General features: G+C 34.9%; 3 protein-coding genes and 1 non-coding gene across 9 annotated transcripts; 2 read left to right on the plus strand and 2 right to left on the minus strand.

Annotated features, from left to right (window-relative positions):
* Window positions 1–107: 107 nt before the first annotated feature.
* Window positions 108–7,115, minus strand: LOC139110746 (ATP-binding cassette sub-family G member 4). Of its 3 annotated transcripts, XM_070670752.1 has the most exons (12): window positions 6,392–6,520; window positions 5,895–6,048; window positions 5,663–5,808; window positions 4,268–4,385; window positions 2,835–3,018; window positions 2,594–2,739; window positions 2,253–2,491; window positions 1,902–2,164; window positions 1,660–1,828; window positions 1,295–1,551; window positions 961–1,115; window positions 108–748 (listed from the first exon to the last, which is right to left on the minus strand). In XM_070670752.1, the coding sequence occupies exons 4-12, from the start codon at window positions 4,321–4,323 to the stop codon at window positions 550–552; spliced, it is 1,668 nt and encodes a 555-aa protein (XP_070526853.1). In that variant the 5' UTR covers window positions 4,324–4,385; window positions 5,663–5,808; window positions 5,895–6,048; window positions 6,392–6,520; the 3' UTR covers window positions 108–549. The 3 variants fall into 3 exon arrangements, with proteins under 3 accessions (XP_070526853.1, XP_070526854.1, XP_070526852.1); XM_070670753.1 differs by lacking the exon at window positions 5,663–5,808; XM_070670751.1 differs by lacking the exons at window positions 5,663–5,808; window positions 5,895–6,048 and having other exon boundaries at window positions 6,392–7,115.
* LOC139110864 (U6atac minor spliceosomal RNA) lies at window positions 6,215–6,274 on the plus strand. Its single transcript, XR_011547102.1, has one exon. It is a non-coding gene; the product is annotated as a U6atac minor spliceosomal RNA (small nuclear RNA).
* A 1,437-nt stretch (window positions 7,116–8,552) lies between the features above and the next one.
* On the plus strand, window positions 8,553–17,433 carry LOC139110740 (lysine-specific demethylase 4A). Of its 4 annotated transcripts, none has more exons than XM_070670730.1 (11): window positions 8,553–8,908; window positions 10,034–10,823; window positions 10,899–11,104; window positions 11,193–11,548; window positions 11,654–14,307; window positions 14,443–14,625; window positions 14,731–15,030; window positions 15,112–15,303; window positions 15,454–15,567; window positions 15,659–15,751; window positions 17,318–17,433. In XM_070670730.1, exons 2-11 carry the CDS (start codon window positions 10,050–10,052, stop codon window positions 17,351–17,353), a joined length of 4,908 nt encoding a protein of 1,635 aa, XP_070526831.1. In that variant the 5' UTR covers window positions 8,553–8,908; window positions 10,034–10,049; the 3' UTR covers window positions 17,354–17,433. The 4 variants fall into 4 exon arrangements, with proteins under 4 accessions (XP_070526831.1, XP_070526830.1, XP_070526829.1 ...); XM_070670729.1 differs by lacking the exon at window positions 17,318–17,433 and adding an exon at window positions 16,979–17,311; XM_070670728.1 differs by lacking the exon at window positions 17,318–17,433 and adding an exon at window positions 16,159–16,554.
* Window positions 17,434–19,150: 1,717 nt separating this feature from the next.
* On the minus strand, window positions 19,151–26,007 carry LOC139110523 (ATP-binding cassette sub-family G member 4). The gene is made up of 7 exons (XM_070670357.1): window positions 25,804–26,007; window positions 25,419–25,566; window positions 24,135–24,374; window positions 23,303–23,674; window positions 22,328–22,588; window positions 20,403–20,659; window positions 19,151–20,212 (listed from the first exon to the last, which is right to left on the minus strand). The coding sequence occupies exons 1-7, from the start codon at window positions 26,005–26,007 to the stop codon at window positions 19,874–19,876; spliced, it is 1,821 nt and encodes a 606-aa protein (XP_070526458.1). The 3' UTR covers window positions 19,151–19,873.
* Between the last annotated feature and the right edge of the window lie 614 nt (window positions 26,008–26,621).

Below are 26,621 nucleotides of genomic sequence, written 5' to 3' on the forward strand. Positions count from 1 at the left end.
GAATATTAGAAACGCGATAATATTCCAATTTGTATATATAATTTTTTTTTAATTAAATAATATTTCCGCGGAAAAAAATCTCTTAACTTTATTCAATAAAACAACAGTTCTTGCTTTTAATTATTTTACTTAATAACTTCGTGTACAAGTGCATTTATAACATTGTGTTTAACAGAAAAATAACATGAAGGAATTAAAGTCTGTTATAAGATAAAAACCCGCATATAGCTTGAACGAAAATGTCATGGCAAGTTTGAAGTATATCAATGATAATAAATATTAAACATAGCTAAAATATGTTAAAATAGATTTATCAAATTAAAATCAACCTATACTTTAATTTGTGCAACTGCAATGAATTATTATCTATTAATCTAATATTATAATTGCTTTAGGCATATAATACAAATATTATAAATGTGGCATCATCACATGAATAACAAGAAATAAATTAATCTTGAGATGTGTAACCGTAGAGATTTTATTTACCCGTTTGCTGCATGTAATTGTAAAAAAAGAAAAAAGAAAAAACTATTAATACGAAATTTATTAGCTCAAGTATATGCGTTTTTTTATTCTTATGTTTAACGAAATATATGCTACAATATCCAAAATGATACACATTGATATCAAAATTATTACATTTAACCAGTAATTTACGTCCTCTATGCCCAATTCTATAAGAAATCTTCTAGGAACAGCGAAGTGGCAATAATCCGCCGAGCACTTCAATTTCGCGCGATCGTAGCTACGATTATAATAATAAATATTCTTCTTAGATTTTACGACAAAGAAAAAATAAAATAATATGAAAAATTAAGCAAAAAGTGTTACCAAGTGCTTGAGCTTTATTTTATACTCAAAATAAATTAAAAAATAATTTTTTCAACTAGAAAAAAAGTTGACACTTGGCACTACATTACAGTTATTAATTAGTGTATTTCCAAAAATAAATCTTACCCATAAGTCACTATCAACACTCCCTCAAAAGCATATTTGAAGAACGACGTGTCAAACAGCCAATGAAAATATTGATGAACGTCTTTAACATGTATAAAGAAACCACTAAGTATAACGAATGGCATAATTGCAAACGGTCCAAAAACGACACCATCCTAAAAGAAAAAAAATAATGATCAATTTATAAATAAAAAATATATGCAATAGTAGCCGATTAATTTAATAAAGTTTTAAATCTTTATTTCCAGTTAAAAAAAAAATAAAAAGCAAAATATAACAATTAATATTAATTTAAAACAACTTAAAGTAATGCCTTAAATAAATTAATTCAAACCTGGACTTTTAATATGCATCCTATGAGAAGTCCAGCTGCTTGTCCAACCAGACTGGCAATGAAGCACATGAACATAAATAATACAAATCTTCTGCTTTCGGGAAGTTGATTACTCATGTAATATACTATAATTGTATAGATAAACGTGGCAATAAGTTGGATTAGAATATCAGTCAATTTGTTCGCTAAATAGTACGATCGTAATTTGTACCACCGGTTGAAATGTTCGCGTTTGAGCACTTGTAATTCCAAAGGAACTGCAAAAATTAGTAAAAATATAACGATGTAGAATTTAAAAAATAAATTTGTTACGTTAAAAATAAATGTGTAAGAAAATTAAAGTGTGATAAATGCAATAAACATACTTGCAATCATTGTAGCGCTAAAGGCAGTAAACACGAGAAACATAATATTAAAATATAATAGATTAAAATTATCTAAAACATAAGCAGCGTCTTGACCAATTCTAAAATATAATATTCCCACCATCAAACCAACCACAAAGTGCATCACAATCCGTAAAAGCGTAAAAACCTACGGAAATAAAAATCCATAAAATAATAATATTAAAGAAAATTAATGTGCAGGACGAAATTAAATTTGTTACCTTATCTCGAAATAATTTAATTGCATTTCTCTTAATAAGAACACGAAACTGCTTCCAGAAATTAGCAATGTAGTCCGGAGTATGTATCAGTTCCGTTTCGAAGGAGTACAGCCTCTCAGTAATTTGTTGCGATGTAAGAGTTTCTTTATTTTTATTTAAGTATAATGACTGCGTCGATCTCCATTCTTCATTTCTGCCATTCCCAATCGACTCCACTAGCTTCGATACATGAGAACCATAATCGCCGTTGCATATTTCCATTACTACGGAACAAGAGCGTTAGATTCGTACCGCGTGAAAATTATTGTACATTATATAAACGACGTCTATTATAAAACATATCTAGCTTACGGAAATCAGCAGGATGATAATGTATTGGACAATTAAATCCTACACTATCTAGATATGGTATTAAATTCTGTGTACTGCCCGTATAAACACAATTGCCGTCGGCAATCACGTAAAGATGATCCAGCATATTGAAAAGAATCGCGTTCGGTTGATGAATCGTGCAGATTATGGTTCGTCCTTCTTGCACTAATTGCTTCAAAAGTGATATGCATTGCTTTGAAGAAGTGCTATCCAAACCGCTAAAAAATTTCATTGAGACAGTTGTATAAAAGATACGTGACAAGTAAATGGTAAGAAAATAATAACTATGTAGGGTTTCGTGAAGAAAATCATATATTTACCTCGTAGGTTCGTCAAGAAACATAATTGGCGGATTGTTAATCAGCTCGAGTGCAATGGCAAGTCTTTTTCTTTGTCCTCCACTAAGTTCCTTCGTAAGTGTATGACGAGACTCGTCGAGGCCCATTGCTATTAATAGTTCGTCAATCTGTTACATCAATTAACTTTTACCCTTTAAACTCGCACTTTAGTAATACATGTTTAATAGCCATTAAGTTAGCCGACGTTATCAGTATTATTTACCTTTTGCGAGTTTTCACGGCGGTTAAGTCCAAGTTTGAGATCAGCAGCAATAAGCATAGCTTCTTGTACTGTCAACAGTGGTTGCAGGTTGTCGTCCTGCATTATGTAGGCAGATAATTTGCGAAATTCTGATATATTTCGTTCTTGTCCGTTTATCATTATCTTGCCAGTGATCGAGTTTGTTCTGAAATGATAATTTTTATATTATTGATATGTGTGCAATTAATTTTTATTATACATATTGTAAACAATTAATTGATGCGTAGCTTATGCTAAAACCACTGCTAAAATTATTATTACGTGCGAACAGAAATCGTAACGAGATCGTAAGCGATTAGCTCTCTGTAACGAATACGTATATGATATAAATGTAACTATGATTGATGAACGTTTTAATAATTGGTATGTACTTTAGAAAAATTTGCCAATAGATTGTAAGTTACGCAATTGGACAGTACCAAAAGAGAGAAAGATAAGAACATGTGAGAAGATAAAAATTCAAAAAAGATAAGATTAAAAAAATCATTTATTGAATGATATCACGATGCATCGCAGCAAATGCATCTAAAGCACAAACGGATACTTGACTTGTGATAAAATATATTCGTGCACATGTGACTTTACCGCTGAACATGTACATGCAATTTTATCTAAAAATGAGCGAGTTAAAGTACGGGCGTAGATAAAACCCAGGAAAAGATCCTACCGTGTGAAGAGATTTCGCTTTTTAATCAAGGTTGACAATGATAATGAAGATTACCCATATGATATCTAAATTCAAGGTTGTTTTTCGAATGGTTATCGCTCAAATAAATCAAGATACCCTCGTTTCGGATGAACAGAAATTCGAACGAAATGTTTAATTGACATTTAAGAAACTGTTAGTAAAATTTTCAATTTATAAAACACCTGGAAAATTATACAGTTGTTTTTTAACACGCAGAGGAAAAATACGAGCGAATTCCGAAAAAACAAATCCACTATAATTCGATCTTCAGCATCATATATTTATCATAATATAATCTTTACTACTAAACCAAGGTATTTTTTGATAGTTAGCTAGCTAGTTTAAATAATTGTACATTTATTATATGTATATAATTATATTTACATAATCATAGTCATATAATATAATTACATAATATATGCACTGAGAAAAAAAAATTATTAAACAGATTAAACTTTTCAACTAAATCCAATTTTAGTTAATACAACAAAATTATTATTTAATCGAATTAATTGTGGTCTTTATAGACTACAATTTACTTCGGTTTATTAAAAATTTTGTTGTATTAACTAAATCTGAGTTTAATTGAAAGAATTTTTTTTTCAGTGTATCACTTTAATTACTTTGTACGGAAAAATTTTGTATTAAGTTCTAACTTATTTTCAAGATAACATTGATTACAGTATAGTATTAATTATATACTGACGTAAAACCTGCTAAGATATCCATCAACGTAGATTTTCCAGCGCCTGAAAGACCCATTATAGCTGTGAGCTCACCAGGTCGAAAATCGCCGCTGAGATCCTTTAATAATTTTTTTTTCTCTGTAAAATAGATTGCATAATTAATTTGTGCAAAAAAAAATTTTAATAAATAGTTGTCTAGCAAACAAATTATATAACACACGTGTAACAGTACATAATAGTATAACAGTACATATAACATGCTGAGTATATTAAATATGACAAAACTTGCATCAGCAGAATGCAATCACCATTTCAATTACAATCTAAACAAATTATTGTTGCTACTAAAGTGAAAGTTCCAAGTGAGAACGCATGTTGGCACTGCCAGATACATATATATATATATATATATATATATATATATATATATATATATATATATATATATATATATATATATTAAAGAATAAATTAATGCCACAAGGTAACATCTACATCATAAAAGATATGATAAAATGTTTCATCACTAGTATATATATTTAGAAATATATTTTAGTTTTAAATTAAGTTTAAAAGAATTAAATAAAAAAAAAAAATTTTTTTTTTACTGCAAGTGAATACAACATTTGCTACCTTTAAACTATCATAGTCAACAAACGTAACCGATGATTATAATATAATTTTGCAACGCGCATTTTCTTTTCCGATAATTGTGAAATATTATTATCGCGATAATGATTAGTCTTGCAAAACGTAAAAAAAGAAAAGAATGTAGTGAGTAATAATTTCAGATGTCATTGTCTGTCTATCTAGTTAAATAGTGTTACAAACAACACTTTTAATATCTATGGTCTTCAGTCCAGTCTCCACCGAGCGCATCAATTTGGTTTTAATTCGAAATAAAAGAAATACAACGATGGGTCCCCATCGGACTTGATTTAAGAATGCATCGAAGAACATATTGAAATAAAATAAGCGAGTGTCAACCGAATTGAATTTTATTTCACTCTGAATTGAAACCGAACTAAGTGCTCGGTGAAAACTAGATCTATGAAATGAACATACGAAATTTTGATAAGCCGGTTTTTTTTATTAATTTAAAAATTAACTTTCAATCCTTTCCAGTCAATAATTACAGCAGCCTCGGCATTTCGAGACTAAAATCTGTCTACACAATTTTAGGAATATAATATCGACATGACAATGCGATAAATCTGAAACGTATATAAACGTATCTTTCTTTGAAAAATATATAAATTTATATTTATATTACATCGATTATCTAAAAGCTCTTTTTATCTTTTGAAAGTAAATGTATCTAGATAAATGATATTCCAGCACCTTTTCATGAATATAAGAGTAATATATGTTCATTATCTTTCTACACTTTGAAACGAAGCCAAACACCAACTCGCCTATATCTTATCAAGTCACTACGAAGTCCTCTTAACTACCATTGGTATGTCTTTGTTCTGGGAAGAAATCACTCATTTTTCGAGCGACCAGGTTCTTATCTTAGTTTATTATATTCTTCAAAACTAGTAAAGCTTCACTTCCCTTTCTTCCTCGCTCAAAAATAATATATGTCACAGTGAGTATCGTTTAAAACTTTCATTCTCTTTCATCTAAATTTTCAATAATACTCACTTAATCTTTAACTGCAATTTATAACAGTTTTCCTTAATTATTATTTACTCCACATACAATGCCATCGTATTAAAACGGCGTTTTAAATTAAGAAATATATATCTCCTTTTCGCCTCTGGACAAAATATGTCGCATCATCAAAATTAGAATTAATCTAGAACCAATGTAAAAAAACATCAACTTCAACGTGATTATAATTTTTTTATACAGTTATAACGTAGTTGTTTATCGTTACTTGTACGATTATAATACAGCGGTATAACATATAGTGTACAATCTCTTTTTTTTTTTTCTTGCGGCACGTTTAAAACCATGAGGCTGAATTTAATAAAAGGAGAGACGTTTAACACTCCCCTAGGCGAGGATAAATTAATATTTATCCAAATTACTCTGATGTAGAATTACGTACGCGAATAATATCTATGAAGACACTTCATATACAGGTTATTTCTCAAAATAGCAGCGTAGCTGTGATTTAATGATTAATATCGCTTTACCGTTCGTCAAAATCCCTTTCCGCACGCTGTACGACACATCCTCGAAGAGGAGATAAAGCGATCTATCGGGCAGCGCGTTGTCCGCGAGCAACTGTTGCGGGTCGCACGTTCCTTTCGAAGATCTCATCATCACTACGCCCAGCGGTCAGTATACGTTCGATTAGCGCCGCGCCTTTCCCGTCGATAGCCACCAACGTCGGGTTTCCACCGCGCGTTTCTTCCGCGCGCTTTCCTTTTCCCCGAACGATTGGCACACCAGCCTCGCCACCTTCGATTCTGTACACACGCCTTTATTATTCCGCACGCGTCCTCTTGCCCGATCTCGACTAGTGTGCGACTTGGTGTTTCGTGACGTTCGATTCTACGCGCGCCCTCGTCCGCGCGCGCGTACGCGTCCGACTTCACGGCGTCGGCGCATCAAGCCTCCTTCATTCAACGCGTACGTTCGTTTCCTCGGCGGGCTAAGCGCGACTACTGGAACTCAGAATTTTATCTTCTCTTAGCGCAGGTAAAAAGATATCCACCGAACTAGGGCAGGAACTGCGCTAACCGCTGAACAAGCGAAGTGAGACTTATGGGTGTATTCGGGGAAGGCGACGGTCAGCGAGCCTCGGTGTCCGATTAGCGTATATTTTTAGATCTAAAAGAACGGGCCAATCAGAGCCTAGAGATAGTTGCGTTACTAGACGGACTCGTTGATGCCAGATTCGGGCCGCCGTATCCTTTAGTAGTAGCGTTCGTCAGCATCTGGTAATGACTGGTAGCGTGTGATAAAAATAGAGCGGGCTATTAAGCTTCTGTACGGATCCCCAGTTCGTTTTTGCTACGTATCATCAAATGCTACCATGCTACGAATCTGGCACCATCTAGTCAACGCATTGTGACAAAGTGCCAGATTACGTCACAGTAATTTTTAAAATGCATCCAGCAAGTGCGTATCATATTCAAATGAGATACATTTTCATTGGCAACACCACTAACTAGGAATGCGAATTCTCCAGTAACAGACACGCGAACGAATTATCTCATCGTTAATTATTTCGCACACAGCGATGAGTTAGAAACACACGTTTGTAGCACATGTTGTAGCACTCCTTGCTGGAAAACTCCCAATGTCGGATCTGCGTTTAATGTGCACGCTAAAAAATGGACGAAAAAAATAATTACAATTGTCCTCATTCATAATTAATGAAACGCTGTTTTGCGCGATACATTGTATGTAAAGAGAAAGAGAGAAAAAACCCGCGAGTTTTTTTTTATTTTAACTTATGAATTCCGGTCCATCTTGGCGTCGCTATAATTTTATCATTAAGTTTTTTTTTTTTTTACATTAAACGATTATTTTCAATGACTTTTTAGACCTTACGTTACGTATACTATATAAATTTCTATACTTTGCAGGAAATTTTAACTCGTAGGCAACGTTAATGCGGTACTTATCGGTATTATTTACCCAGCACGTCTATACATAAAATATCAATGATTGATTCGCTCAACCGCCTTCGGAGAGTCGCGTTCGCAGGCGATTAAAGTATTTATTATACTGTTTTATATGTTACTGCTGCGAGCTATCGCTTAGAGCCATTTCTACCTACATAGATCAATATTAATCTCGGTCCAATTTGTCTCTTAGTTTTTTTTACTAATTCTGGGAATTATAACAAGATAAAAAGCGAATTAAACTAAAATTAAAATCAATTCGCACTGGCAGAAACGCTTCTTAATCAAGAATAAGATACAAAGTATATAGGTCAGAGTACACATTTTCGTATCATGCATAACGCGTGTATATAAAGAATATTCATATTAATATGATTGGTTCAATTTTTTATGTATTTAATTATTGCATAACAAAGTTGAAATAATCATATTTTTTTATGCACACGTGTTATGTGTTTTACAAAAATGTGTACTCCCGGTTTATACAACTTATAAATTATTAATAATTTATAAATGCATTTTTTTATACAAGTTTTAATTATTTTTTTTTTTTTTAATTATACAGGCTGCCCCACCCTATATAATTAAGCTTCTTAGGGATCTTCTTGTGTAGTATTTTTATTAGCAGAATGGCAATCAATTTACATGTTTTTAAATAACAAACGAAATATTTTATTGCGAAAAAAACCCCCCAAAAAAAAATTTAAAAAGAAATTATCTTTAAAATTATTTCACCGACGCGCGAATAGCTTTTCTCCTCCCGTACCATTGCCGGCTTCCGCCGATCGACTGGCGTACGTGACAAAACGCCGCAAATTTAAATGATCCTCACGACGGACAGGCGGCGCCATCGTCGCGGCGACCTGATCCGAGGACTTCGAGGAGCGGAGCGCCGGAACGCCACCTCGCCGTATTCGTGCGGACGACGCTCGTGGACGGCAACGGATGACGGTACGCGGCGTATGCGTGTGTATATGTGTATCGCCGAGAAAACTGTGGTGCGGTGTACTTTACGAGTGGATTCCCGCAAACGATGGTACTGATACAGGAGAGGTGATTTCCAGGCGTGTCTGTCGTGTAAGTATCGCGACGCTTCCTCCGAGTCCGGTCGTCCTCGCGGCGGAACACCCCACGGTGTTATCTCCCCGTCCCGAGGCGCTGCTTCGCGAAGCTTTCTCTCTCGCTCCGTCTCTTTCTCTATCTCTGCCGTGAGCGTGCCTCCTTCGTTCTCCACTCACGCACGGCCGCGAATCGCCGAAAAAAAACGGGAAAGCCGCCCTGTCGCGTGGGTAGATTCTTTCGTCGCGAAAAAGCCCTCCACCCGAGGTAATCCTGGCGACAATAGATAACTACCATTTTGTTTATAGTCTTCCACCACCATCGCCAGCAACCCTTCCCCCCCTCTCCCCTTCCCTCTCTTCTCTTTGTCGAATGATTTGGAAAAGCGTCGGATCCTATTTTATTATTTTTTTTTTTTTCTCTCTTTTCGTGCACCTTCTTTTGCGCTTTTCTTCTGCCTTATTTCGTATCGCCTTACGCTTCCGCGACGGGCCGTCGCTCGTCCTCGCATCTCGCTGCACAGATTTGTCCCGTTTGTTTACACGTAAGTCGCACATGGGTGTTCCGAGTCTCGAGCGCGTGGATCACGTGCGGGGAAAGTATTCGCGGCTAAGATTGAGATGGGACGAAGAGTGTTTGCACGTTTCACGTTGCGACGCTTATTGTTCAACACCCCGGATACATTTGTCAAAGCCGACAGGGTGTCATCGGCGTGCGATTTAATCGCATCTCGGCACCGATGTTTACTCTCGCGACCGCTTAAAAACCATGTTTATTTTACTGATGAAATTAATCCGAGGACTTCGAAGCGTGTTCTTGGAACGTATTGAAAAGGGGTTGCGTCAAAATCTAAAATGCAACCGTGAAAGTCTTGTAATGCGTGCACGTGGCAGGAAAACTACGAAATTGTTTTTTTTTTTTATTTTTTGCAAAATATTTTTAATATTATTAAAAATTTGGAGACAGATTTACGAGATTAGAGTTTAAGTCCTTAGGAAATTACAGCATGTTGCATCATATATTTTTTAATTGATTTAAATAATGAAAAGTGCATGATATTTTATTTACGGTATACACAATTCTGTTTAAATGTTTTTTTTTTTATAGTTACATGTCTAGTATTCCCAAAATTTTGGTTTACAGTTGTAATAAATTCAAGATGGCTAGTAATTCAAGAGGGATACCTCGTATACAGGTCTTTAGACCAACGTACGAGGAGTTTAAAGATTTCACAAAATATGTGGAGTATATGGAGAGTCAGGGAGCTCACAAAGCCGGCTTGGCTAAGGTGATACCACCGCCCGAATGGGTCCCGCGAAAGAGAGGCTATAATCTGGATGAATTAGACCTCACTATTCCAGCACCAATTTGTCAGGTTGTCACTGGGAAACAGGGACTTTACCAACAAATTAATATTCAAAAGAAATCGTTGACCGTGCAAGAGTACAGTAAATTAGCCAACTCCGATCGTTACGCTACGCCTCGTCATTTCGATTACGAGGATTTGGAGAGGAAATACTGGAAGAACATAACGTACGTGGCGCCGATATATGGCGCAGATGTGTCTGGCTCTTTAACAGATCCAGACGTTAAAGAGTGGAATATTAATCACCTAGGAACAATTTTGGATTACGTTAACAAAGATTATGGCATATCCATCGATGGGGTTAATACAGCTTACTTGTATTTTGGAATGTGGAAAACTACGTTCGCGTGGCATACGGAAGATATGGATCTTTATTCGATAAATTATTTGCATTTTGGTGCGCCAAAAACATGGTACGCCATACCTCCAGAGCACGGACGTAGACTGGAAAGACTAGCCAGCGGCTTCTTTCCGACTAGTTATCAAAATTGTCAAGCATTTCTGCGTCACAAAATGTCTCTGATATCTCCTCAAATACTAAGACAATACTCTATTCCGTGTAACAAAGTAAGTTTGTTTTCTAATTATTCTAATTATTGATTTAATATCTTTCAGATTTTTTAAATATTTTTATCGTTATAGATAACGCAAGAAGCTGGAGAAATAATGATCACATTTCCGTACGGCTATCACGCTGGGTTTAATCATGGATTTAATTGCGCAGAATCCACAAATTTTGCGGCACCCAGATGGGTAGAATATGGAAAAAGAGCTATGCAATGCACCTGTAGTAAGGACATGGTCAAAATATCTATGGACACTTTTGTAAAACGTTTCCAACCTGACAGGTATTATGGATAAAATAATTTTTATTTAATAATAATTAAAACATTATTTTTTATATTTCGATATTACAATTAATTTTTTAAAATGTAGGTATGAATTGTGGTTGCGCGGAGAGGATATTGGTCCTCACCCTGAAGATCCTAGACAAACTGCTGCTCCAATGCCATCCCAAATGGATTTATTATGTAGCAGCAGTAGCAATGGCGAATTACCGGAAAGTTATTTAACTGCGACACCAAAAAATAAGCGACATATGATTCATAAGAAAAAGAACGTAGTATGCACAAATCCTGGCGTTAACATGGAAGATTTTGTGAATCATTCTGATATTCCTCTGGACGTTAAGAAAGCCTTACAAGATCTCGAGTTTGAGGAAATAGACGAGCCCCCAGATGAGCAACAGTTAGAGGTTTTAGAAGATATTTGGCTTAAAGCAGGAGAAATGGGTAAAATATCAATACAATTTTATTTTTACTGTTGCAATTTTTAGTGCTTATGTATTTTACACAGTTTATCTGTAGCTTTACTGATCATATATATTTTTATTTTAGATATTGGAGAAGTAACTGTATATGACGACGGTTACAATCGCAAGAAAAATAAGAAAAGAAAGAAGAAACAGAACGGAGATAAAGAGAAAAAACCGAAACTTGAAAGAGGCGAAACAAAACCTAAGAAAGAGGCCAACAAATTTATACAGAACGTACTTAAAGTTCATATAAAACACGAGAATATTGAAGTGAGGCCTGAAGATATGTCTAGAGCTTTTGAATGTATATCACACGAAAGTATCGATGACATTCCTGTGCCTCAAGGAAATTATAATGACAAAATTATTATAGAAAATAATGTTATGGATTCTTTAAAAGTAGAAAATAATCTTTTACATGGTTTTAATCCTCCGAGAATTATTCCAAATTATGCCAAAAAGAAAAAGAAATCTTCAAAACATAACGAACAGAAAAAATTGAAACCAAAAGTGTCGAAAAGTAAACGTAAACGTGATAATTTACCACCGAGTCACATGTCAGCCACAAATGTTTCAGATGCTACTGCACAAACTATATCGCTACCTGGTTTAGACATGTACGACATAAGTAAAATTCCGGAAAGTAATATAAATTTAGTAGCAGGAAATCTGCTTCCTGTAGTTTCACTTAACAAACTTGACAATGAGGAAATCACAAATAAAGTAAAATCTAATCAAATAATAAATCCTATATCTAACAATGACAGAACAATTACTGCGAAATCGATCAGTATCGTGGAAAACAGAAAATCTATTTATTCATCGACAAGTAACAGTGGCAATTTTTCAAAAAGGGCATTTACAAATATGAATTTTGGAGAGAAATCTTGTGCTATTACGCAGAGTATGAATTCTGAGTATCAAAGTGAAAGATACGTTCCGACGTCCAATCAAATTAAACAGTTTACAAGTATAAATCGTAAAAATGTGGGTTTGCCCCCAGACAACAGAATGAAAACTAACGTTCAAAAAGTTTTAATAAAAGAGCCTCGTTTAAAATTGCCGACTAATAAAGTTTCTAAGCCGCACCCTGATAATCAGCAGGCTAGGCCTTCTGTAAAGATTGAGAAAGGTGTATATATCGTACCTCGTTATTTGTTACCACCATCCGTACCTTTACAACCACCAGTTTTAAGAAATGAAATGGAAGCGCAGTATAACAGTGGAAATAATAGCGCGGTCAGAAGTCCGCCAGTCTTAGGAATCCCAATGGTTCCAGCCGGTACTACTATTACTTCTATGTCTAATACAAGTTGTAGTAATAAAATGTTTGCAAATTTATTTAGCAACTGTATTACAAATATGACGAATGATATAAATATGGATAATATTTGTATGAGTGATAGTTCTGAAGATTTGAGGTTGATCTCGAAGCAAAATATGTATTCAAACACTTTCAAGTCACTTCAAAAGATTCCAAAAGAACGGGATTTACAAATGTGTACAATTTCAAATGCACCCAAAGTGAATAGAATGTCAATGTTATCGCAATATCCGGATATTCCCGCTCAGATTATACCTATCAACAGTCATGTACAAAATAATTTGCCGGGAGCTACGAATATTTTATCTTCTTCTACATGCAGTTCAAAACAAGTTATGCCAAAAGTCACGAAGAATGTATCGCGCCAAAGACCGCAAAAGGGAACGACACGTAAGAAGCATTCGGCCAAATGTAATAAATCGAACAATAACGCACCTTCGAGTGCTTGTATTAATACTCAAACTTTGATCGATCCTATCGATTCAACGCAGACGAATCTGTTTGATCCAAATATTCAGTCACGAATTGCAAATGCGAACCCATTGCGTGAAAATGAACACGTAAATATATCTGATAATAACATACAGCTGCAAGGTTCACAAAAACAAAAACGCGATATTTATTCACGTGCACGTGCATTTAAACCGAAGGCATCTGTCTCCAAAAAGAAATCGAAAGAGAAAAAATCTACAACGAGAAGAAAAACGATAAGGTCTTCTGGAGCTGTCGATCCCGCGACAATTGCTCTTATGACCGTAGCTTCTACAACTGTGGATCCTACGATTACTGCTTCCACGACTGTGGCTTCCACGACTGTGGCTCCTATTAACGTAGCTCCTGCAACAATAGCTTCTGCAACTGTAGTTTCTGCGGCTGTTGCTTCTGCGGTCGTTAGTCCCGTGTCTGTTGCTCCTGCGACTGCTACCGCTACAACTATTGCTTCTGTAGATGTTCCTGTAACTATTACAACTGCTACGTTAACTGTTCCCGAAGTTATTGATGCTCCTATTATTGAAGGTATACAAGCTGAATTAAGTATAAAAGCTGAACCTATTATAAGAGACGAGCCCACTACGAAAGATGAATGCATTGTAGCAGATGAAGTTACTATAAAAGACGAACCGATTGCAAGAGACGATCTCGGCAGATCAACGCCTTTCCAGTCTGGCGATATGTTACAGCTTTACAATCAGTCAACGTCGATAATACCGGGACACATTTCTGACATGATTTATCCGAGAATACCAAACGGAGAATTGTTAAAAGCGTTTAATAATTATTGGAGCGCTCAAGTATCTCATTGTGCAATATGTGCTACTTTTGCCTCAAGTAAAAGCGGAAGCAGAAAAATGATGCCGCCTGATTGGAAATATTGCGGATCAACTATACTACCTGAAAGTACACCTATATGGGTAAGAAAATAATGCTTAGTAATTTATATTATAATAATAATTTAATTTTGCAGTAATAATCTCGCTTTGAACGTACGCAACTAAAGTTAAAAAAATATTTGTTAAACATTTATTAAAATAATTATTTATGCGCAGGTATCGGCCAGTATTTTTGCAGCAAACTCTAAGGAACAAGCTGTAGAGCCAGAAAATAACAAACTTTTACGATGTAGGGAATGTCACGTAACCGTACATGCATCTTGTTATGGTATAACTATATTACCTGCGGATATCCGAGGCTGGGCATGCGACAGGTGTAAAGCTGGAAAATACGACGCGGTATGTACAACAATTTACTATTTTATAATTATTATTTTTTTTTTTTTTATTAATAGAATAAAAGATGTATTTTATTTAATTCTACCTTCGTTATTGCAAAATTAGATGTGTTGTCTGTGCCCGATGTTTGGCGGCCCTCTGAAGCGTACGAGTGATAGTAGATGGGCACATATCTTATGCACGCTTATGGTACCAGGAGCTATATTCAAAGATGTCATAAACAAAGATCCTATCAATGTATTGACGATTATGGCGGAAATGCTTCATAAAACATGTTGTTTTTGCGGACAAAATAGTGGCGTGTGCTTGAAATGCAATCAATGCAATAACATGTTTCATCCGTTTTGCGGTCTTGTGGCAGGCGCTACATTTACTATACCTGTGTACAATTCACAGGAGCTTCAGGTGCATATATTCTTTAATTGTAAAATATAATTATTAGTGGGCTTGTAAAATAAATATTAATATTAATTTTGTGGCGTCTAGGTAACATGTAACGGACACGATGAAGACAAAGGAAAGATCCCACAGATACGCCAAGGGGAGATAGTCTGGGCAAAGCATCGCAACACGCGATATTATCAAGCCAAAGTAGAGGCTATTCAAGATATTCTCTTTTATATGGTTACTTTTAATGACAATAGCTTCAGCGACGATATGTATCCGTCAGATATTATTGTAAGTTTCAACAGTCTCTTTTTATCATTTCATTAATTTATTCTGTACATATAATTGCTTTATTAATTCCCGTCAGTGTTTTTAATAATCGTAAAATCTTGTAAATTATACGACTTTGAAATATGCTTTACATATATTTTGTGTACTTAGAACTATAACTCTGGAAACACACCTCCGCTCGGAGCCGCGGTAAAAGTTAAGTGGACAGACGGTGAGATATATGACGGCATTTTCGAAGGTACAAATCATCGAATAATGTTTACTGTAAGTAAATTTCAATATATCTTTTAGTATCAAAAATTAATTATTAAATATTAAATTATTAAGTGCAATACATTTTTTTTTTCTAATTTAGGTTTGTTTCGAGGATGGCTCTCAACTTGTTTTAAAGCGTAATGAAATCTATTGTTTGCAAGAAGCTATGCCAAAAAGAGTACGTTCTCGTCTGGTGAGTTTGGTAAAAAATTAATATTATAATGCAACATTTATAAATGTCGCTTAGTCTCTTTATTTGATTATCTTTCTTCTCTTTATTACTTATGTTATTCTTACGTTTACTTTTCTGTTTCTCTGTTGGTTTATTAAAGTCTGTTGCAACTGAAATGAAGCACCGGTCTCATCTTTATGGCATAGAAGATGAAACAGAAGCGCAAAGAAAAGTGAAATCGAAAAATCACGATAGATAAATTATCGATTTAATGTAAATAATTATTAAGAGAAGAGAGCTAGAGGTCTTGTAAATAGATATGGAAATTATATTTTATAATCGCAGTTATCTTTTTCAACTCAATTTTGGACTGATCAAACCATGTAGAAACTTTTCTTGTCCCTTATGTTAAAAAATTTTTGTTTTAGTTAACCGATGTTTTCAATGAAGAGGATTATAATTATGTGTAAAAAAAATTGTGTTAAATTATTAATTTACAGTATTGTACTGTGTAATTAATGTATTCTGTAACGTACATAATATTTTATTAGTTTTATCAGATTAGTACAGATATGGTACAGATATGTGTGTGTTTATATGTGTATATACACATGTACATATAAGTACTTATATGCCTAGTATTTTAACGGCAACAATGGAAAGTATTGTAGATATCACTGTTGCGAACAGAGATGTTTCAAGATCTTTTATTTCAAGTTCAATTATTCGTATAAAAAATTATTTTAAAAGATGTACAAATCATTCAATAATCAACACATTAAATTAAATGTAATCCAACACTTTCATAATTATATTCCTTTGTCTCTTCTCTTTTTCTATCTCTCTTTTTATTTTTTTTTTTTTTTTTTTTTTTTTAATGACTAAATCATAAAAAGAACAAGAAAAAATAAAACTTTAAAAAAAATATGGAATAAATTAAATGTAAATCTAAGCTTTTAAATTCGCATTCTCCCTTATTCTCATTATGTTTTTTTTTTTTTTTATTTGAGAAAAAAACTATACTATCATTATTTAAACTTCATTATATTTTATGTATAAATTATAAGTAACTCGTATAAATTTGTTACGATACTTTTCGTTGATACCATTTCTTATTGTAATTAAATTATGTGTTGATGTGATATGTTTCTAAGTATTTTGTTATCATACATTCAAGTATTATCGATTATTTATATTTTCTGTAAATGAAAACGTTGTATATTTTATATGAAAAGTTCCTTGTTTTAGATTAGTCACTTTAGAAATCCGAAGAACTATCTGCAAAGATAAATCAACATAAGAAACATCACATCGACACGGACATTTTTCGAGTGTATTTATGTGTGAATTAATTTTTTTTTTCGTAATAATAATGTAATTAAAAATAATTTCTATTATTTAATAATTTGTTTTAAGAATATATGTCAACATTTGTAGCGTTGTAACTATATTATAATTATGTGTTCATCTAAAATCACCATCGTATCGAAAGAATGTATCGATTGATTACTCATGAATACGCTAAAAACTGTTTTTCTTTCTATAATTTATTTATTTTTACTAACTGCGACCTAATTTATGTTACAGAATCCATTCAATGAAGTAAAATTTTTCTTATTTTGACAAAAAAGAAATTTTATTGCATTAAATATGTAAAACTAGCCACCAAAAAAAAAAAAAAAAAAAAAACAAAACGAGAGATATCTTACATTATCCAAGATATTTATTCAGATCACTTTATGATTTACAAGAATCTAATAATAATGTATATAAAAGATTTACATTATACATAAAACATAGAGGTACTAAACATGCAATTTCATATTACATACATATATATATATATATGCAATATTCTATCAAATAAATTTGATGTATATTACTTTATATTCATATAATTAGTGGATGGAAGATTGTACATTGTTGAGTCTTTCAGTAATTTTATTTCTAGTCGCTATTTTTATTTTGTTTTACTTAAAGTTACAAGAGAGAAAGGAGAAATTAACAAAAAGTACAGTATTACCTTCCTTGTAGAGATCGCTGTGATGGCAATGTCACTTTTTCGTGTGGTACCTACATTTATACACTTGTATAAAAAAAAAAAAAAAAAAAAGTATAACAATCAACAGAAAATATCCTCCAGAGAATTATTATGCAAAACAAGACTGCAGTTATTATTAACATTATTATCGCGAATAGGAATAATTCTCTTTCTGTAGACGATGCTTACATTTAAGTACGCTCTTTTAAGTGTAATTAAAATAGATGTAATCATATATATCATCGTACATTAATCCATTTAGAGTAAATTTTAAATATAAAATATATTATAATTATATTTATGAATTTAAGGGAGTGAATTTTGTCAGTTTGTTATTAACTGTCTAAATGCTCTTCTTATGGAAAACAAATTCTATTGTAAACTTTAAGAAAAGCTATCGTATATAATGTCGCAAATAAAAAAGTTTAAAAATAATTTACATAAGCTGATTCTCATCGACAAACTTCCATTCTTACTCGAAGCAAAATACATATATCGTTAGGAGAAACTGCGGAAAATGTAAATCTTGTTTCAGTTCCCGAGAAATCTTAAAATACAACGCTATCATCGCCGACAGAAATTCGAGGTAATCGACGGCAATCAAGGATAATTCGTCTGGACGACAGAATCATTTATGATTCAATATATTATACAGAATCATATACGATTCAGTATAATAAAGCAATAAGTTTAAGAATAATTTCATTCTTAAAGAAATTTTAAATAATCTTTTTATTTCCATTTTTTACAAAATACTTTAATTTTCTTCATAAAGAAAATTAGGTTATCTACGGTAAGATATTTGTGCAATTAGAGAGTGCAAAAAATATATTTACTTAACAAAACCTTCACATATGTCTATGTCCATAGACAATACTAACGCAATTTAAATAAACATATTTAAGAATATTATATTGTAAGTATATCTTTAAAGTTTTAAATACAATTATAAACTATAATAGTTAAAATGCGCGCTGTCATGTATACTTGTCCTTTATCACAGAGAGCCTAACTCGGTATCGCGGCTTCCACGCGTACAGATACAGAGGCTGTTTTTTATTTTTTCTTGCGAGCTACACCCTATCGAAAGCGTATCCCTTTCCCGTCAATTCTTCAAGACTTTTCTCGCTCCGAATATTTTATTATTTAATAATGTCTAACTTTGTTGTTGAGTCGTACTACTTATACCTTGAAAATGTCTGACCATACACAGTTTAGTAACTCTGACTTCGTACTACTTAAAAAATTTTTAGTCAGACATTATTAAATAATAAAAAATTTGGAGCGAAAGAAGTCTTCGCGGCGAGAAGTCTCGGAGAATTGACGGGAACAGGATACGCTTTTATAGGGTGTAGCCCGCAAGGGAAATAAAAAACACCTTTATATATATAATATATTGTAGTTTATTCATAATATAAATTATAATCATTACAAAATTTGTTTATTTTATCGTTAAGTTTATATGTCTGCTCTCATCTTATAACTCGGCGATGTTACCGAGAAGCGGATCTGCGATAACTACCGGCGACGCCGCGAAAGAATAGGACAGACAGTGTATAACTCTGGCCTATTCTTTTATCCGACGGCAGCCGAAGCGCTGGCTTCACACGGACGAGCCTTTGTAACTATACGCGTGGAAGCCGCGATTCCGAGTTGAGCTCTCTGCTTTATCACTTTAGACTTATATACATATAGATATAATCAATTTTACATCATTCTTGAATATCATCACTTTTTACGAACAAAGTTGTTGACTGTTATAGTTTGACTAATACATAATTTTCCCAAAATTAATACTTTATTTAGTTAAACAAAGTACTTTAAATTAATCTTCGAATATATATGAAAAACTGCTGAAATGACGCGAAACTACATATTTGACTATAGTAAAAACTGGACAAATAACGACGACTTCTTTAATTAATTAATTAATTAATTCTTAAACAATTTTTTAATTTTTATAGAGCTTCTAGTCGAGTCTCTACCATCTCTTTGTGTTTTCACATTTGTCATGGGAGAAGCATATCAGAATTCTTATATCATTCCACGAGAGGAACGACAGTGTGCGATTTTACAAATACTGTATTCAACAAGATTGTGTTTCATCTTCTGTTAAGCTTACACCAAAGCGCACTGGCAGTCAAAAGATGCATCAGTACTCCGATACCGAGAATAAGCACTAAATTGTTGACCACGTTTACATCATTGATTTCCATCTCGTTGAGGAACTTGCTAGGTTTTTTGTAGTGGCAGTAAAATTCGTCGCACAACAAATCCATTCTGTCGAATCCGTACACAGTGTACAACAAACTGTGGAAACCCGCGCGGAAATACGATATGTGGAACATCCAGCGGAATAGATGCGGCGTGTCAAAGTAACGTATGCAGAAACCGAAGATGGAGAACAGCACTGCGATTATGGGGCCAATAAAGACTGCGATCTGTAAGTAATTATAAAATTTGGTTGAGTGGTAAAACTTGATATTACAAATAAGTGGAACACGTAAATACGTACCTATGTACGAACGTAAAATTATTTACTTTCAAGAACACTTGGAATTTGTACTATTGTATAACTTTAGATTTAGAATTGTGCGTAACGTTTACGGAAGACATTCCGAAGGAAATTACCTTAATTGGCGTGGTGACGCCGATGAAGAAACCCCACGCTTGAGCCGTCAGACTCGCGGCTATGCTGACTACCATGAAGAATATTATGCGATTTGTCTCTATAGGCTGCCCGGTTAACCAGTAGCTCACCACCAGGTAAGATGCTGCACATGCCGCTTGAAAAGGTATCTCGATCAGCAGTATGCTGATATAATACGGCGCCAGACGGTACCAACGATTAAAATGCTCCCTCATGAGAATTCTCATTTCCAATGGAACTAAAACATATAAGCGTAATAAACTTAAACTAAATATTAAATAATTAAATTAAATTTTATAATAGTCACATTAGTTTTGGCTGAGAAAACTCGAAAAATTTCATATTTTCTACTGATAAAATTGCGTAAGGTTCATCAACGTGTTTGTGAAACAATTAAAATTGTTATATTTATATTGAGACGTTCGTTCATCGATTATCGAGATAATAATTTATCAAACACTATCTACAAAGTTACGCAGACGCGATGATATAAGATTATAATTTTGAACAAACTAAATCGAGAATTATCAACGCGTGCTCCGGACTCGAGTCTGCTTTTTTTATTTCGAAAATATTTGGTTGCATCACGACGAGATTCGCCGAGATCGCTGTGTGAAATTTAATCCCAACATCTGTGACAGAGATATTCACGTTTCCTTGACCTAAATCTTGGAGTAATGACAGCGCGGCGCCGAGCGCGTTTGCGAATATTACTACACGATGCAACAGCAAAGATAATTATCATCGGTCATCTCGTGGCATTTCGAAAGATAAGCGAGATTAGCGACAACAGTCCCCGACAACAGTGGCGATTGATGCTTTCGACACTATTGTGACAATTCAGGAGCACGTGCACGCGAACCTTTGTACACACGCGACGTACATACGTGAATTTTCGCAGATTAAATATATAATAAAATAAGGGCACGGAGTGAAATCCGTTTCTATCACGACACCTGAAATCACAAAGTGAAGCAACGATAGAAACGGGTGAAATCTGGCCTCCAATATCGTTCGATCTAGCATGCATGGAGTTACGAATAACGCAAAAAACTGTCTAGCTCTCGCTTAATAAAGTCAAGCTGTTGCACGCTAATTTAGAAAATAGAAACCGCAGTGGTTGCAGCGTCGAGCTTATTAGATTCCACCGAGAAAGTTGGCGAACGTAACGCAATACCGATGTATCTGGTGCATTCGATTAAAGTAAACGGATATCTGGTCCGGTGAAATCTGTCTTGATGAAATTAATAAATAATTTGCATAAATTTCGCAAACTTGGGAATTAATGTACTCGAAACGTTATGTAATTGATATAATAAATAAGGCGAACCCGTGCCAAATTAAAAGGTCAGATCAAATTGAAAACGTTAAACGAGAAAAAAAACTGACGTAATTATTATTAACTGTAGCTCGTGCCGCAGGTGTTTAATTTAGACCCACAACTTATATGTACGACAGATAATTTGTTACAATTAAGATTTAATGTTACGTAATGTTATAAAAAAAAAAAAAAAAAAAAAAAAAGATATTTAAATGCCCCGATATGTGTTCATTCGGTTTCATTAATAATACGTTTAATGTGTATAATACCAACATGACTAATAGGGATCTGTCACTCGGTTGATTAATGTGATTACCAGATCAGCCTTTTCGTTTGATATATCGCAGGCTATTACCTTTTCTTTTACCACATATTAATCCGTTCGTCGAAGCCGAAAAATCTCGGCGTTTAAAACGGCGAACGCGAAATCGTGATATACCCATAAATAATTAATTTGCATTTACGACGTCTTTCTGGTGTACATTAATGCATTATTATTTTTTTTCGCAGATAAACATTTTTTTTTTATGTATTAATTAGCTTGTTTCCTTCAGCATAATTTATATTCGAATAGCAGTAACTTACAGGCAAGAGTAACAGCCATTTTTCCAGTGTAGACGAGAAGCAGCAACGATCCATATAGGTAAACGTAATTCGCTAAGACATTAGCTCGATAGCCACTTCCCATGTATAGATAACCAAATATCACGCCAATGAGCAAGTGACAGAGCAGTCGCGCCATAATTAACGAGTAGTCTCTCTTTAAGCTTAACAGCTGTCTCTTGTACAGAAGATAGCACTGCGTCAGAAAACCAGCTGGTGGTGGCGGTTCCTTGATAACGTCTCCTAAAATAATACACATAATGCATTATTGCTGTCACGATAGAACTTAGTAACAATTGTCTTTGAAACTGCATTTATGATTATTATTTTTAATATTTCAGCAAGGTCGTGTTTTGCGGGACAGTTCTTAAATAAATTTCCTCCGTGTAATTTTTTTTTTTTCGAAAATCCTAATCCTCGTTAATTCGCACAAGATTGTTAAGAATATGAAAGTTGAAAAGCCATATAAACATTATCGTCTTATGCCAATTAACGTGACGAAAGCAAAGAGAGAATGAATTTATAGACCAGCTCGAACTATTTTAAGCCGCTAAGTAAATTGCGCAGCATTGTAAAAAATAATCGACGTCTATAAATAGTTATAAAGATATACTAAAATATTTCCGACACGGTTGACATTTTGAACCGAAACGATTGCATTAATAAAATTCTGACGCAACAAGTCCTGTACTCTCTTAAGCATAAAAGCAGTTTCTTCTTTTTTTTTATATATACATATATATATTTCCGGTATTCTTTTCTTGGATATTTTATTTTAAAAGAACCCTGAAAAATTTTTATGCTTGCTTTATTCATAGAAAATATATTCATATTTATTATTTCAAAGATATTTGCGTAGATCTTCCGTGTATAATTAGCCCGAGAGAGGCGTGTTTTAACTACTCGAAATTTAGAGTCAGGCTTGCGAAATTAAATAAAAGTGAAGGAGAGCCGTACCTTCGTCGGGCAGACTCGTGAGAATTTCCGTGGTCTTTTGCCTGTCGCATGGTATCGTTTCCGCCGCCGCCACCAATTTATCGAGCGAAATCCCATATTCGCCGATCGCCACCTCGAGAACTGAAATCAATTTAATAATTAGACTTTTATCATTATTCCCGAGACTATAATTAATGGCCGTTTCCACAAAGTGCAGTCTCGGGTTTAACCCGTTTTCTGTCTCGTTCCGACGCTTAGAGCCCAAAAGAGATAAGCAGCTAGGTAAGCCGAGATTAAAGTTAATCCGCAAAAATAGCAGCGAGCGTTCAAAACGCTTACGAAGTGAATGCCGGCCGTCGTTTCGACATCCTTCTGCGTACGTATATCGCCGTACTTGCAGCAAACTTATTCAAGCACATCGTTGCGAGACGTTGACACGCGATTGTTCTCACATCGTTATCATAATCCATCGCGTGAGGAGCTTACAACAGTTCACTTCCATAAACGGGTCGACGCAATCGGGAGAAATCAATTTCAAAACGAATCGCGCTCGATACGTTTCAGGACATCGCGTGATATATAAAAAAAAAAACTTTCTCAATTTGAAACTCAACTTATTCGCCTTGCTTAATTTATTCGAGACCGTATTACTACACTCTTGTGCAGCGAGTGAGTTAAATCGTCCGTTTTTTTGCGCAACGTCGCGTAACTTATAACATCTCTTAAATTTCGCGATCTCGAAGGGGATCATGCAGGAATGCGGCCTTGGACCGTTTCATTAATTACGCGGTTGCTGATCAGAAACGGCCGAGAAACCGCCTTTAATCGTTAAATCTGCGCCGTGGCTACGTACCGAAATCCGCCGGATTGTGATAAGGCGGACAATGGGCGCCGACGGAGGCCAGGTGTGGTAGCAACGAGCTGACCGGGCCTCTGTATATGCAGTAACCGCCAGCCACCACGTACAGGGAGTCGAACATCTCCAGGAGCAAGGCACTCGGCTGATGAATCGTGCAGATCACCGTACGCCTTTCTAATTCCGCCAATCGTTTCATAAGAGCGACGCACTGACTGCATGAAGAGGAATCTAGGCCTAGGAAAAGGTCAATAATTCCTACGGCGTTCCATAAAGTGGCCAATACACATTTTCCGTGGAGGGAAAAGAGAGGCGAAAAAAAAAAAAAGAAAAAAAAAGAGACATTTCTCAATCGCTCCGCACGCAACGCGTAAAACGCAAGATAAAATTCAAAGTTTCTTTCTTTTTCTTTTTTATTTTTCTTAATCAGCACGTTACATTTTCGTGCTATCTCGCAGATAACACCTCGGGTTCGACGATGTACAGCGATATTTTTCCGATAACGATAATGCAATTTTAATGATAAATTAACAGCGTTATTGGGTAAGCGGGACTGGAAATAGAATGTAGTAATCGGAACTACATATCGCGAATCGCGAGACAGGTTGTTGCGAGATACTCTGCCGGCTCGACTTGGCCGGTTCACCGCGATTATAACGTCACGAGTTTTTTTTTTTTCCACGGTGCAATCCGACACGAGTGTAATAACGTTTATTGTGAAATATTAGATTGTCATCGCAGACAATTAACTTCATTATTTACGACGCGATAATCATTTGCACCTTCGGCCTATCGATCAATTGGCTCGATTAACAAAAACTTTCCAGTAACGACGCGGCCGCGACGTTCATTTATTTGCAGCGGCAGAGAATTTTACGATCATCGGGCACCACTTTTAATTTACGCAAGACGTTTTAGAGCTGTTTAGCTGTTTAGAATAAAGCAATTCAATATTAATCCGTCCGCGATTTTTTGCCTCGTAATTAGCCGAATCAATCAACTTGTACGACACCGCGGCTACTTATCTGCTTTTCATTTGTCAATTAGCGAGTAAACACGTAGTTTTAAAACGTACATTATTATCTCGTATTCTACGACATTCTCATCGTTAGCTGGCCATTACGTGCTTTCAGGACTGAACAATCTCGGCGCCGTTTAGCAGAAACGTCAATTTATCGCGGTCACGATACGTGTGTTATCCTCGAGCCGTTTAATTATTTTTTTTTTTTTTTAATTGATACCATCGTGTGACGACAATTTGTGTGTAATCGCATCGCTCACCAGTCGTTGGCTCGTCGAGGAATAATACTGAAGGATTGGTCAAAAGCTCCAAAGCGATGTCGAGCCGTTTCTTTTGTCCTCCCGATAATTTTCCGCATAGGGTGTCGTAGCAGTGGCTCAGCCCTAGCATCTCCAACAACTCCAGCACCTGCAGACACCCGCGTAAATCAAGAGTAATTAAAAACTTCGACGAACGGCGTAGGAGAGACAAGACAAAATAAAATTGTTAATCATGTCTCGAGAAAAATGTAAAAAAAAAAAATGTTTTAATGTATAAGAAGACTCTTGCGTCTCTTTTGAAAGGTAATATGCGGTCGTTTGCATCGTTTCAGAAAAAAAAAAGAAAAAAAAAAGGAGAGATTTACAACGCGACAAATTGTCATACCTGCGAGTGCTTGTAAGCGGAGCTGATTGTGTAACCGAGCTTCAAGTGGGCGGCTAAAGTCATGGCTTCTCCTACGGTAATGTATGTTCTGAGAATGGAATCTTGCTGTATGTAGCACGACGTTCTTTTCCATCGTTCGCTCTGCGGTGCTCGAATCTTGCCGTTGACCCGCACTTCGCCACTCACACCTGATACCCTACGCATAGTAATTAAATTTGTAATTAAAAAGTATTATCCTATTTAAAAAAAAAAAAAAAAAAAAAATTAATGTGCTATCAAATCGGAGATTTTAATGTTCGGTTTAATTTTAATTTTAATGTAAAATAATTTTAATATCTCTGCCCGGATATTTAATATAATATTTTATCCGGATATTAATATAATATAATATTTATTATAATATTCGGGCAAAGACGGCCTTCGCAATTTTCCCACGATTTAATCCGCAATTATTAGTGATAACGTTCAAGCCACTTCGTGGTTAAGCTCGAAAAATCTGCTGTACACAAGAGATGGGTGACCCTAGGCGCGCCGACCAATCACAGCGCGCTATCGATTGCACGGGCCTACGAGACTCACTCTACTCACGACTGCGGACGGAAGAACACACGCCGGCCACGTGGAGAGATACGGTTTCCGACACGGAAATCTGCGTGTGCTCATCGTCGTGTACCTCGTCCTGATACCCTATGAACCGCATTGTCTCGCACAGGACACCGCCGTTATTCTTTCAGTGACTTTCAATCGAGTAAGTGAAGGTGAATCTCGGTCTTCATTCTACCATGATAATTGCGTACTTGTGGTCAGGCGACGATACG

This window comes from Cardiocondyla obscurior, linkage group LG21 (genome assembly GCF_019399895.1).
Source record: "Cardiocondyla obscurior isolate alpha-2009 linkage group LG21, Cobs3.1, whole genome shotgun sequence".
Classification (NCBI taxonomy): domain Eukaryota; kingdom Metazoa; phylum Arthropoda; class Insecta; order Hymenoptera; family Formicidae; genus Cardiocondyla; species Cardiocondyla obscurior.